Raw genomic sequence first — 13636 nt, 5'->3', positions numbered from 1 at the left:
AGGAGGAGGGAAGGAGGAAGAGTGGAGGAGAAGGGAGGAGGAAGAGTGGAGGAGAAGGGAGGAGGAAGAGTGGAGGAGGAGGGAGGAGGAAGAGTGGAGGAGGAGGGAGGAGGAAGAGTGGAGGAGAAGGGAGGAGGAAGAGTGGAGGAGGAGGGAGGAGGAAGAGTGGAGGAGGAGGGAGGAGGAAGAGTGGAGGAGAAGGGAGGAGGAAGAGTGGAGGAGGAGGGAGGAGGAAGAGTGGAGGAGGAGGGAGGAGGAAGAGTGGAGGAGGAGGGAGGAGGAAGAGTGGAGGAGAAGGGAGGAGGAAGAGTGGAGGAGGAGGGAGGAGGAAGAGTGGAGGAGGAGGGAGGAGGAAGAGTGGAGGAGAAGGGAGGAGGAAGAGTGGAGGAGAAGGGAGGAGGAAGAGTGGAGGAGGAGGGATGTTCCACGAGTCTCACACGGTCGACTTAAGGTCAGACAGGAAGTCATTCAGACAGGAAGTCATTCAGACAGGAAGTCAATAAGACAGGAAGTCATTCCGACAGGAAGTCAATAAGACCGGAAGTCATTCAGACAGGAAGTCAATAAGACCGGAAGTCAATAAGACAGGAAGTGAGTCAGAGAGGTAAATAAATACCAAAGAGCATCGTTTAAAAAGGTTTGCTGTATTTTACTGGTCCTGTAATCTCGTGTAAACTTAACGGCTATATTTTGTACTAATTGGAGTTATTTTATTTCACAGATAGTTGAGAGAACATCTCTTCAAACTAAAAGGTAATGTATTCATTCCTGCAGTAATTATTTTAAAGTGGCGCTGGAGTCCTACGGAGGTTTCATGGATGAAATAAAAACATGAATAATTTGTGCTCTTGATTTAATATCATATTCCGTGTTTCTGCAGAAAGAAGGAAACTAATCTACGCAGCTGAGTTCCTATGAAGTGGATTAAATGTGCAGCTTCATCACAGTAATGAGCTCAACGATAAACAACGCGTTTAAGAGAACAGAAAGAGCCGATTCACTACTGTTAGTTCCTCCATCACACCTCCGTAGACGCCGTCTCCATCAATAAGTTACAGCTTCGTAGGAAATCACTGTGGGACCTGTAGAATAAAGCGTGTAAACCTTTATTCTCAGCCACAGTGCTCAACATATTAACAATAAATAACGTAAGTGGATGTATTTCAACCTCAGAATCACAATTTAGGGAGACAGGAAGTCGATCGTCACCGATTCCTGCAGCTGATTGGACGTCGTCGTCGCTGCGCGTTAGGAAGGCGGGCCGACGGCTCAGTGGCTCTTTGGTTTGGGGAGGCGGGACAGGCCGGAGCTGAAGGCCGCCATTTTGAGTTTGACCTGGTTGCTCTCCGGGTCACGAGGCAGCGGGCCGGACGCCGGTCTGCTGACCTGAGACGTGAAGAGGTGGAGTTTGGAGGGCTGGGGGGGCTGCAGGGATCTGTTGGAGGCTCTCCTCCTCTCCTTCCTCTCTCCTTCTTCCTCTTTCCTTGGTCCCTTTCCTCCCTCGGTCATGTGGTCTGCGGGGATCTGGGGTCGGGCGGGGGCGGAGCAGGGGGCGGCTGGAGGCGGAGCTTGGAGCGTCACTGGTTCCTGGTCGTCCTGGCTGGAGGGGTGAAATATCTGTGACTGGAAACAAGAGAGACAAGAAGGAGGAACGTGACCCAGAGACCAGTCTGCACTGAGGACACGCATCGAGGGTCCGGGAGGACAACAAAGACAGATCCGACGTCTGTTCCTGGTGTGAAACCAGAATTCACCGCTGATGTCACGTGACTCCTGTACGTCAGTAACAGCACTTCTGTAGTTATTTGAATCCAAACCAGCATCTTTTCCTAAATGTCCCAATAGTTTAAACACAAAGCAGATGAGTTCTGACACAAACGATCTCTCAGATTCTCATGTTGATGGTTTCTGAGCTGCAGAAAGTCACCGACTCACAAACCTGATGGCTGAGCTGCAGCGCTGGATTATAATACAGAGAGACGACGAACTGAGAGCGGAACCAAACCGCCATCAAGCTTCAGAGAGAAGAAGAGGAACAATGGCCGGTCATTTTCAGACTTTGATGTGTGTGTGTGTGTGTGTGTGCATGTGTGTGTGTGCGTGTGTGTGTGTGGGTGTGCATGTGTGTGCGTGTGTGCGTGTGTGGGTGTGCATGTGTGTGCGTGTGTGCGTGTGTGTGTGTGGGTGTGCATGTGTGTGTGTGTGTGTGTGTGTGTGGGGGGGGGGTGCGCGCGCGTGCGTGCGTGTGTGTGGGTGTGGGGGGGGGGGTGTGTGTGTGGGGTGTGTGTGTGTGTGTGTGGGTGGGGGGTGTGTGTGTGTGTGTGTGTGTGTGCGTGGGGTGTGTGTGTGTGTGTGGGGTGTGTGTGGGGTGTGTGTGGGGTGTGCGTGTGTGTGGGGTGTGTGTGTGTGTGTGTGTGGGGGGGGTGTGTGTGTGGGGTGTGTGTGGGGTGTGCGTGTGTGTGTGGGGGGTGTGTGTGTGGGGTGTGTGTGGGGTGTGCGTGTGTGTGTGGGGGGTGTGTGTGTGTGTGTGTGGGGTGTGTGTGTGTGTGTGTGTGGGGTGTGTGTGTGTGTGTGTGGGGGGTGTGTGTGTGTGTGTGTCCTGTCAACGCTCTGGTGACATTCTATACATGCAGAAACATTCACTGCTGGTTTGAGTCTCAACGTGACTCAGTAGACGAGAAAGCATCCAGCAGGAGGCGACTCAGAGTTCACGTTCTGGAGAACAAACGGCTTATTCTGTGGGGAACAGCGACCCCTGGAGGCGGCCGGCGGTACTGCAGCCCGAGTCTCTGAGTCCAACATTCATAGATGATGCAGCAGCAAGAGGAAGAGGAGGGCAGAGGGAGGAGGAGGAGGAGGAGGGCAGAGGGAGGAGGAAGAGGAGGGCAGAGGGAGGAGGAAGAGGAGGGCAGAGGGAGGAGGAAGAGGAGGGCAGAGGGAGGAGGAAGAGGAGGGCAGAGGGAGGAGGAGGGCAGAGGGAGGAGGAGGAGGAGGGCAGAGGGAGGAGGAGGAGGAGGGCAGAGGGAGGAGGAGGAGGAGGGCAGAGGGAGGAGGAGGAGGAGGGCAGAGGGAGGAGGAAGAGGAGGGCAGAGGGAGGAGGAAGAGGAGGGCAGAGGGAGGAGGAAGAGGAGGGCAGAGGGAGGAGGAAGAGGAGGGCAGAGGGAGGAGGAGGGAGGAGGAGGGCAGAGGGAGGAGGAGGAGATAAAAAGGTGGTACCGTACCGCGCTGTGTCACTGAAGTAAAGCACTAAGTTTTCCACTCCTGGACGAGAGCAGAGAGGAAGAGGAGGAGACAAGGAGACACAGAGGAAGGTTAGAGGAGACGACAAACAACATGACTTCTGTCCTCAGCGTGAGACGGACAGAGTGAACGTGATGAGGAGGTAAGAAAAAGGAAGCAAGGTAGGAAGCATGCACACGGACGAGGAGAAGTGAACACATGTTCCTGACTAGCTTAAGGACACACGTAGAGGAAGGAGGAGTGAAGGGAGCAGAATAGACTATTTATTATTAGAAACGTCTCTGATCTTCACGGACGATCTGGGTCCTTGAAATGTCAAAGCTGAAGTTATTAAATGAATATTATTCGTGTAATCTTCAGAGCAGGAATAGTTCTGATTCAACTCGTTTAACTCAAACACATGTTGTTATATTCGTGCTTTGTTCTTCACTCCGTCTTCCTCTGGAACTTCATTCATACTTCAAACAACTAAAGATACATTATTGTTATTATTATAAACGATGAGGAGGAGGAGGATGAAGAACGGGGGGGGGGGGGGGTACGACTCACTCTTTCTAGCGAGGTGGGGGGGGATGCTGGGCTTCGACCTCAACCTGTAAGGACTGGAGCGCTGATACTGCCAGGGAGGAGAGAGGAAAGGAAGAGGAGGGAGGGTCTGAGGAGAGGAGACAAGGAGATAGAGAGGAGGAGACACAGACAAGGAGATAGAGAGGAGGAGACAAGGAGACAATGAGACAGAGATGAGGAGACAGAGAGAGACAGAAGAGGAGACAGAGAGAAACAGAGAAGAGGAGACAGCAATGAGGAGACAGCGAAGAGGAGACAGAGATGAGGAGACAGAGAAGAGGAGACAGAGATGAGGAGACAGAGATGAGGAGACAGAGATGAGGAGACAGAGAAGAGGAGACAGAGAAGAGGAGACAGAGAAGAGGAGACACTGACTCATAACATCAACAGAAATCTACAGGACAGACGACAGGAGACTCTGGATTCTGACTTTTGTCTTCTTTAAGGGAATAAAAACACTCAACAGTTCACAGTAACTCTACACAACTACATTACCCAGAAACCCTTTCAGGTGACAGGAGTAAACCAGATGCTCTGAGACGTCTCAAACTAACTTCATCTATACATCGATGTGCTTTCGAGGAAGAGACAGACGATGAATAAATATAAAATATAGAAATATAGAAGGAGGTTGAATAAAAAAAGAAAAAATCGACTTCTGGTGATCATGTTTGATGATAAAGATGAAATAATAATCAATATAGTCTGTGTGTGTGTGTACGTGTCTCTGTGTGTAGATGTGTGTGTGTGTGTGTGTGTGTGTCTCTCTGTCTGTGTGTGTCTCTGTGTGTGTAGATGTGTGTGTGTGTGTGTGTAGATGTGTGTGTGTGTCTGTGTGTGTAGATGTGTGTGTGTCTCTGTCTGTGTGTGTCTCTGTGTGTGTAGATGTGTGTGTGTGTGTGTGTAGATGTGTGTGTGTGTCTGTGTGTGTAGATGTGTGTGTCTCTCTGTCTGTGTGTCTCTGTGTGTGTGTGTGTGTGTAGATGTGTGTGTGTCTCTGTCTGTGTGTGTCTCTGTGTGTGTAGATGTGTGTGTGTGTGTGTGTAGATGTGTGTGTGTGTCTGTGTGTGTAGATGTGTGTGTGTCTCTGTCTGTGTGTGTCTCTGTGTGTGTAGATGTGTGTGTGTGTCGATGTGTGTGTCTCTCTGTCTGTGTGTCTCTGTGTGTGTGTGTGTGTGTAGATGTGTGTGTGTCTCTGTCTGTGTGTGTCTCTGTGTGTGTGTGTGTGTGTGTAGATGTGTGTGTGTGTGTGTGTGTCTCTGTGTGTGTATGTGTGTGTGTGTGTTCTCACAGCACTCTCTCTCTCCGTCTCACTCGTCTGCGTCTGTCCGTCCGTCCTGTTCCCCGTCATCGTCTCCTGGCAATGACACCTTGTGGTCGCCGTGGGAACAGTCTGCTCACAAGGAGACACAGATGTTTGTAAACAACAACAGCTGGACGTTGATGATGAAGATGATGACGATGAAGATGAGACACACCAGCTGCAGGGTGAGGTGTGCGATGGCTCGGTCTCGGCTTCTCAGCTCCTCTCTGAGCTGCTGCACCTCCTGCAGGAGAACCTGCACCTGCACACACACACACACACACACACACACACACACACACACACACACACACACACACACACACACACACACACACACACACACACACACACACACACACACACACACACACACACACACACACACACACACACACACACACACACACACACACACACACACACACACACACACACACACACACACACACACACACACACACACACACACACACACAGGTCAGGGTTGTGGAAAGGGATTCTGGGAAATGTAGGATTTTATAACTCGAAGAAGAAGAAGGAGAGCTGCTTCCATGAGCTTCGTTTGTTCTTCTCTTAAACTCCAGAAGACTAACAAAGAGAGGACGAGTGTAACGGGAGCAGAGCCGTAACCTCCAGCGGGATGAGAGGGATCGTAATGATCTCATCTTCACCACCTCCAGTATAAACTAAGCTTCGTGCTGCATTCATGTGGCGTAGAAGAAATCGGGAAAATGTGTTCCTGAAAATTCACATTAACTCAGAAAGTCTGCAAAGAGTTTGTCACACGACCTGCTGAGCTGGCGTCACATTTAACAGAAAGACGTTGGACGAAGGTAAATGAAGTTAATCGTCATCAGCGTTCGTTCCTGTTCCGGTAAAGTGAGCCGGATTATTGAGAAGATTTCAAAGCAATAAAACAACACGAGTTGAAGCTCTTGAACACACCGGACCATCGGAGGAGCACCTGAACGTTCTCCTCTTTAACCTTAACGTGCTTTGTCGTCCTCGGCTGTTTAAATAAAGGTTGAGAAGATTCAAACCTGTGTGTTGGAGCTGTGGGAGGAGTCACTGGTCTCTGGACTCAGAGTGTCTGTGGTCAGAGTGTCCTCGTCCACGTCCTCCTCCTCCTGGACAACATCAACAGGATAGTAGTATTAATATTAATCGAACACGCAACACATTTTGATACAATGTATGAAAACATTGGATTCCTCAGAACATTATAACCTTTTTTAAACAGCGATGGAGATTTATGAATCATCTTAAAAGAAGTTTAAGACTGAAATGAATGCTGCTGCTACTACTACTACTACTACTACTACTACTACTACTACTACTACTACTACTACTACTACTACTACTACTACTACCTGAAGCAGTAACCTCTGCAGGTACTCCAGCTGTGATCTGACTGCAGAACAGTCTTCAGCCAGCTCCTCCACATCCAGACCCAGACCAGGAGACCTGGGGAGGTGAAGGACCAGAGACAGAATGAGTCACGTGCTGCGTTCAGGGACCAGCAGGAAAAACAACGGCCTAAATACTAGTGGCACATAACCCGAATCTAAAAATGTTGTCTGGCTACACAGTATTGATTGTAGACGGAGGGAATGAAGACCAAAGACGACGGTTTCAGTGGTTATTAAACATGATAGTTTGCTTTAGATGCAGAGGGACACTGAGGGTGTTGTGTTTGTTTTTAAGTCACCTCGGAGGACAGAGGTCCAGGATGAGGTCGCTGTCCACGCTCACGTCCGTCCTCTTATTCCCAGAATCCTCAGTCAGCTTGTAGCTGTGGAAGTCACTGAACATGATGCATGATGGGTAAGTTTCTACCTTCAATACCTACGTGTCATCTCATTAAAGAAATAAGCATTAATACAATTGTTAATTACGATTTACAATTTGAATAAAGTTTGTTGTGTTATGTTATAATACTGAATAAGAACAGTAATAACACATTGGATAACCTTTGTCATCAGCGTCGTCCAATTAAATTTGGTATTTTTAATACAGCGTCATCAGCAAATGTCCAAATTAAAAATCAGCATCAGTTGTAAAAGGTTTTTAAAAAGCCCTTTTTGATATTTAACAAATACCACATGACATTTGGTTGGATGCTGACGGTGCTGCCTAGAAATGAATGACTATATAATGCATCTAATGACTATCATAACTATCTAATGACTATCATAACTATCTAATGACTATCATAACTATCTAATGACTCTATCATAACTATCTGACTATCATAACTATCTAATGACTATCATAACTATCGAATGACTATCTAATGACTATCATAACCATCTAATGACTATCATAACTATCTAATGACTATCATAACTATCTAATGACTATCATAACTATCTAATGACTATCTAATGACTATCATAACCATCTAATGACTATCATAACTATCTAATGACTATCTAATGACTATCATAACCATCTAATGACTATCATAACTATCTAATGACTATCTAATGACTATCATAACCATCTAATGACTATCATAACTATCTAATGACTATCATAACTATCTAATGACTATCATAACTATCTAATGACTATCATAACTATCTAATGACTATTATAACTATAATGACTCTATCATAACTATCTGACTATCATAACTATCTAATGACTATCATAACTATCTAATGACTATCATAACTATCTAATGACTATCTAATGACTATCATAACCATCTAATGACTATCATAACTATCTAATGACTATCATAACTATCTAATGACTATCTAATGACTATCATAACCATCTAATGACTATCATAACTATCTAATGACTATCATAACTATCTAATGACTATCATAACTATCTAATGACTATCTAATGACTATCATAACTATCTAATGACTATCTAATGACTATCATAACCATCTAATGACTATCATAACTATCTAATGACTATCATAACTATCTAATGACTATCTAATGACTATCATAACTATCTAATGACTATCTAATGACTATCATAACCATCTAATGACTATCATAACTATCTGACTATCATAACTATCTAATGACTATCATAACTATGTAATGACTATCTAATGACTATCATAACTATCTAATGACTATCTAATGACTATCATAACCATCTAATGACTATCATAACTATCTAATGACTATCTAATGACTATCATAACCATCTAATGACTATCATAACTATCTAATGACTATCATAACTATCTAATGACTATCATAACTATCTAATGACTATTATAACTATAATGACTCTATCATAACTATCTAATGACTATCATAACTATCTAATGACTCTATGTAATGACTATCATAACTATCTAATGACTCTATCGAATGACTCTATCTAATGACTCTCATAACTATCTAATGACTATATCATAACTATCTAATGACTATATCATAACTATCTAATGACTATATCATAACTATCTAATGACTATATCATAACTATCTAATGACTATCATAACTATCTAATGACTATATCTAATGACTATCTAATGACTCTCATAACTATCTAATGACTATCATAACTATCTAATGACTCTATCTAATGACTATCATAACGATCTAATGACTATCATAACGATCTAATGACTCTATCTAATGACTATCATAACGATCTAATGACTCTATCTAATGACTATCATAACTATCTAATGACTATCATAACGATCTAATGACTATCATAACGATCTAATGACTATCTAATGACTATCATAACTATCTAATGACTATCATAACTATCTAATGACTCTATCTAATGACTATCATAACGATCTAATGACTATCATAACTATCTAATGACTCTATCATAACTATCTGACTATCATAACTATCTAATGACTATATCTAATGACTATATCTAATGACTCCATCATAACTATCTGACTATCATAACTATCTAATGACTATATCTAATGACTCTATCATAACTGACTAATGACTATCTAATGACTCTATCATAACTGTCTAATGACTCTATCATAACTATCTAATGACTCTATCATAACTGTCTAATGACTCTATCATTACTGTCTAATGACTCTATCATAACTATCCAATGACTATCATAACTATCTAATGACTCTATCTAATGACTCTAACATAACTATCTAATGACTATCATAACTGTCTAATGACTCTATCATAACTATCCAATGACTATCATAACTATCTAATGACTCTATCTAATGACTCTAACATAACTGTCTAATGACTCTATCATAACTATCTAATGACTATCATAACTGTCTAATGACTCTATCATAACTGTCTAATGACTCTATCTAATGACTCTATCATAACTGTCTAATGACTATCATAACTATCTAATGACTATCATAACTATCTAATGACTATCTAATGACTCTAACATAACTATCTAATGACTCTATCATAACTATCTAATGACTATCATAACTGTCTAATGACTCTATCATAACTGTCTAATGACTCTATCTAATGACTCTATCATAACTATCTAATGACTATCATAACTGTCTAATGACTATCATAACTGTCTAATGACTCTATCATAACTGTCTAATGACTCTATCTAATGACTCTATCATAACTGTCCAATGACTATCATAACTATCTAATGACTCTATCATAACTATCCAATGACTATCATAACTATCTAATGACTCTATCTAATGACTCTAACATAACTATCGAATGACTATCTAATGACTCTATCATAACTGTCTAATGACTATCATAACCATCTAATGACTATCTAATAACTATCTTAACTCTACTCAACGGTCTTAAATGTCACGCAGCCTTCACATGATGACTGACTTGTGAAATACATGAAGCCATAAGCTTCTGCACCACAATTAATATTCTTTAGAGATAGTTTCAGAAAGTCACTGAATTATTAAGACTGTAAATATGCAAGATATTCTGTGGTGGGCTGTAATAATAAAAATATATATTTCATGTTAATATTTAGCTCCAGAATATCCCACAAAAAATAAAATACATTGATCTCAGTGACTCCTATGACCTGTGACCTTCCATGCACACAGCCATGCTCAAATGAAGAGCAAGACACCTTTGGTGTGATGCATTCATGACCTTTCCCCTAAAAAACCAACAACCAGGACAAACCTTTCAACCTTTAACTGACCCTCTGACCTGAGCAGTCAACATTTACTACTGACAGTAAGAAGCCCGTTGATCTACGCTCACTCTTTCACCTCTCTGCTTGCCACAATAGGTTTAAACGTTGGCAGCAACAACGGTATGATTGGGAGGAACCTACAATATGTTTGAGCAGGGTTTTTCCTTTACGCTGTACCTTCCCTCACCTTTCACCGTCAGTGTGGACGTCCTGTGTTCCCCAGCAGAGCTGCCTCATCCTCCACTGAGCCATGTGGGCGATCCCGTCTCCATCTGCAGGGTTCAGACCACAAGCATGATCAAACAGGGGTCATCATTATTATCTCAATATCATTATTGTCTCAACTGAACCGTTAGCTAACCTAACCACACTGTATTAGCTCCGAAAGTGAACCGTTAGCTAACCTAACCACACTGTATTAGCTCCGAAAGTGAACCGTTAGCTAACCTAAACCACACTTTATTAGCTCCGAAAGTGAACCGTTAGCTAACCTAAACCACACTTTATTAGCTCCGAAAGTGAACCGTTAGCTAACCTAAACCACACTTTATTAGCTCCTAAAGTGAACTGCTAGCTAACCTAAACCACACTTTATTAGCTCCTAAAGTGAACTGCTAGCTAACCTAAACCACACTTTATTAGCTCCTAAAGTGAACTGCTAGCTAACCTAAATCACAATTTATTAGCTCCTAAAGTGAACTGTAAGTAACTTGAACAAGGCTATTTCAGCTACTAAACAGAATGGTTAGCTAACATGAACCAAACTGTTTTAGATCCTCCACTAAGTGACCAGATGTCCCTGTTTGTCTGGAATTGTCCTGGTTTCTAGCGTGTTGTCCCAAGTCCTGACTATCTGTCAAACACTAAAATATAAAGTAATTGTCTAATAATATGTTTGTTACATGGACATTCATCATGTTCTGTCCCACTCATTATTACTTTAGATTAGAGGTCTTCAACATTTTTCAGGCCAAGCACCCCCAAACTGATAGAGAGATGGAGCAGGGACCCCCGTTATATATATTGTGTTTTATATTAAATTGGGCCTGGTGCCATAAACATACCCTGTTATTGTGCATTCAATGCTAAGCAATGCTAATAATACTAATAATAATAATCAATGCTAATAATACACAGGTTCATATATTCATGTTTTTATTTTAAAAACATGTGCAAGGTACAGTGAGTAGGGAGGCCGTGCCACTGTCATGTATAAACATACCTTGTCAGCTGATACCAATGCCAATATCAACATTGTCTGTTAATTGCATGATAGTCATGCAAACAAGCTATTCAAATTGATGTTTCATTTTAAACATAAATGTGGAAACGAAAATGACTGATGGCCTATTAGTGCCACTGCCACGCATAAACATACCTGTTATCTTGCATACATTACTGAACTATTAAAATAATGGAAAGATTCATGTTTGGGAAAAAAAACATTTGTCTAATCCACCAAAAATTCCGCAGACCCCCTGCAGTACCCCCGCGGACACCCTAGGGGTCACGGACCCCCTGTTGAAGACCTCTGCTTTAGATGATAAACTAAAAACAAACTCTTCTGAATTTGTTGGTTGTTTTTGGGTCATTTTGTCTAAGTTGCATCATGTGAGACATCACAGCTCCTATATAAACTAGGTGGGATCTGTAATTTGACCGTATGCTAGTTTCTGACGTCTTTACACAGACAGACATACCGCTGTGCAGCGAGGCGTCTTCTGGGAGGTCTTCATCCAGCATGAGGTCATCATCATCCAGATCACACGAGTCCAGGTTGTTCAGGACGTCCTGAAGGACACAGAGACAGAGACATACGTGGTCCATATGCTGCATCATATTTAGAAATGTGCTTTATACTTCAATAAGCTTCACACAAACACAGATTTATACGCCCACGGAGCATAAAATAGACCAGAATACTCTGCAGCTTTTTTGTTCACTACAGCTCTTTTACGTCCTTGCGAGCACAAAATAGAAAAATACCTGCACAAACTCACAAAAAGGACAAAAATCAAAACCAATCTATTCCCTTCTTTTATAAAGTAGCAGCTGCAGCACGAAGGACGAGGCGAGCTCCAGCGAGACGCTGATGAAAGAGTATAAGACCTTCTGCTGATCGATAACAGTCTCTGGGTTTCTTTGTCTGGACAATGAAAGAGAACGAGCCTGAAAACCCCAAAACTACCATTTAAACATAACTATTGGGCCACGTTCTCCGTATTACAAACACCAGAGAACCAAATCATATTTAACATGACATATAGGACATATTTCAGATCCTTCATCAGGATATTATAGGTGATATAATATATCAGCTAGAAATCATAATTAAAGACACTACTGGTTGAAATGTCACTTTTCCTGCAGGCTGGTTACGTTTTCTTCTTTGCCAATGTTGAATGAAGCCTTCGATGCCCAAACTAACTAACCGATCAAAGCAGCGGTCGACCAGCAACCCCCCCCCCCCCCGTTCTGAGAGGTGAAATGATTTCAATGGAGTCTGGTAGAGAGAATAGATCTTCGTCTACAGACAACTGACTGAGGAGAGGTTCCTCCAACAACCCCACTTCATGAATCCTTTACAGAACTACGTCTTCAGGAGGAACCAACGGGCTCGGAGCTGAGAGACAGGAAGCCAGACGGTGTCGAGAGACGGACAGGAAGCCAGACGGTGTCGAGAGACGGACAGGAAGCCTAGACGGTGTCGAGAGACGGACAGGAAGCCTAGACGGTGTCGAGAGACGGACAGGAAGCCTAGACGGTGTCGAGAGACGGACAGGAAGCCTAGACGGTGTCGAGAGACGGACAGGAAGCCTAGACGGTGTCGAGAGACGGACAGGAAGCCAGACGGTGTCGAGAGACGGACAGGAAGCCAGACTGTGTCGAGAGACGGACAGGAAGCAAGACGGTGTCGAGAGACGGACAGGAAGCAAGACGCTGTCGAGAGACGGACAGGAAGTCAGAAGGTGTCGAGAGACGGACAGGAAGCCAGACGGTGTCGAGAGACGGACAGGAAGCAAGACGGTGTCGAGAGACGGACAGGAAGCCTAGACGGTGACGAGAGACGGACAGGAAGCCTAGACGGTGTCGAGAGACGGACAGGAAGCAAGACGGTGTCGAGAGACGGACAGGAAGCCAGACGGTGTCGAGAGACGGACAGGAAGCAAGACGGTGTCGAGAGACGGACAGGAAGCAAGACGGTGTCGAGAGACGGACAGGAAGCCTAGACGGTGTCGAGAGACGGACAGGAAGCAAGACGGTGTCGAGAGACGGACAGGAAGCCTAGACGGTGTCGAGAGACGGACAGGAAGCCTAGACGGTGTCGAGAGACGGACAGGAAGCCTCGACGGTGTCGAGAGACGGACACACACACACACAC

The 13636-nt window shown here is 43.8% G+C and overlaps 1 protein-coding gene across 1 annotated transcript in view; it reads right to left on the bottom strand.

Moving 5' to 3' along the window:
- Positions 1 to 1250: 1250 nt before the first annotated feature.
- Positions 1251 to 13636, bottom strand: part of LOC306795234 (uncharacterized protein) — a 28087-nt gene continuing 15701 nt past the window's right edge. The window contains exons 7-15 of the mRNA XM_079293677.1: positions 11955 to 12045; positions 10442 to 10526; positions 6822 to 6917; positions 6484 to 6577; positions 6154 to 6240; positions 5286 to 5372; positions 5099 to 5200; positions 3790 to 3895; positions 1251 to 1623 (exon numbers count right to left, since the gene is read on the bottom strand). Of these exons, the coding sequence (XP_079149803.1) occupies positions 1352 to 1623; positions 3790 to 3895; positions 5099 to 5200; positions 5286 to 5372; positions 6154 to 6240; positions 6484 to 6577; positions 6822 to 6917; positions 10442 to 10526; positions 11955 to 12045 (1020 nt within the window). The 3' untranslated portion in view covers positions 1251 to 1351. The remainder of the gene's footprint in view (positions 1624 to 3789; positions 3896 to 5098; positions 5201 to 5285; positions 5373 to 6153; positions 6241 to 6483; positions 6578 to 6821; positions 6918 to 10441; positions 10527 to 11954; positions 12046 to 13636) is intronic.

The sequence above is a fragment of the Melanostigma gelatinosum genome (genome assembly GCF_949748355.1).
Source record: "Melanostigma gelatinosum genome assembly, chromosome: 21".
NCBI classification, from domain to species: domain Eukaryota; kingdom Metazoa; phylum Chordata; class Actinopteri; order Perciformes; family Zoarcidae; genus Melanostigma; species Melanostigma gelatinosum.
Note: the sequence above shows the minus strand (reverse complement) of the source record. Positions and strands in the feature narration are given on the sequence as shown.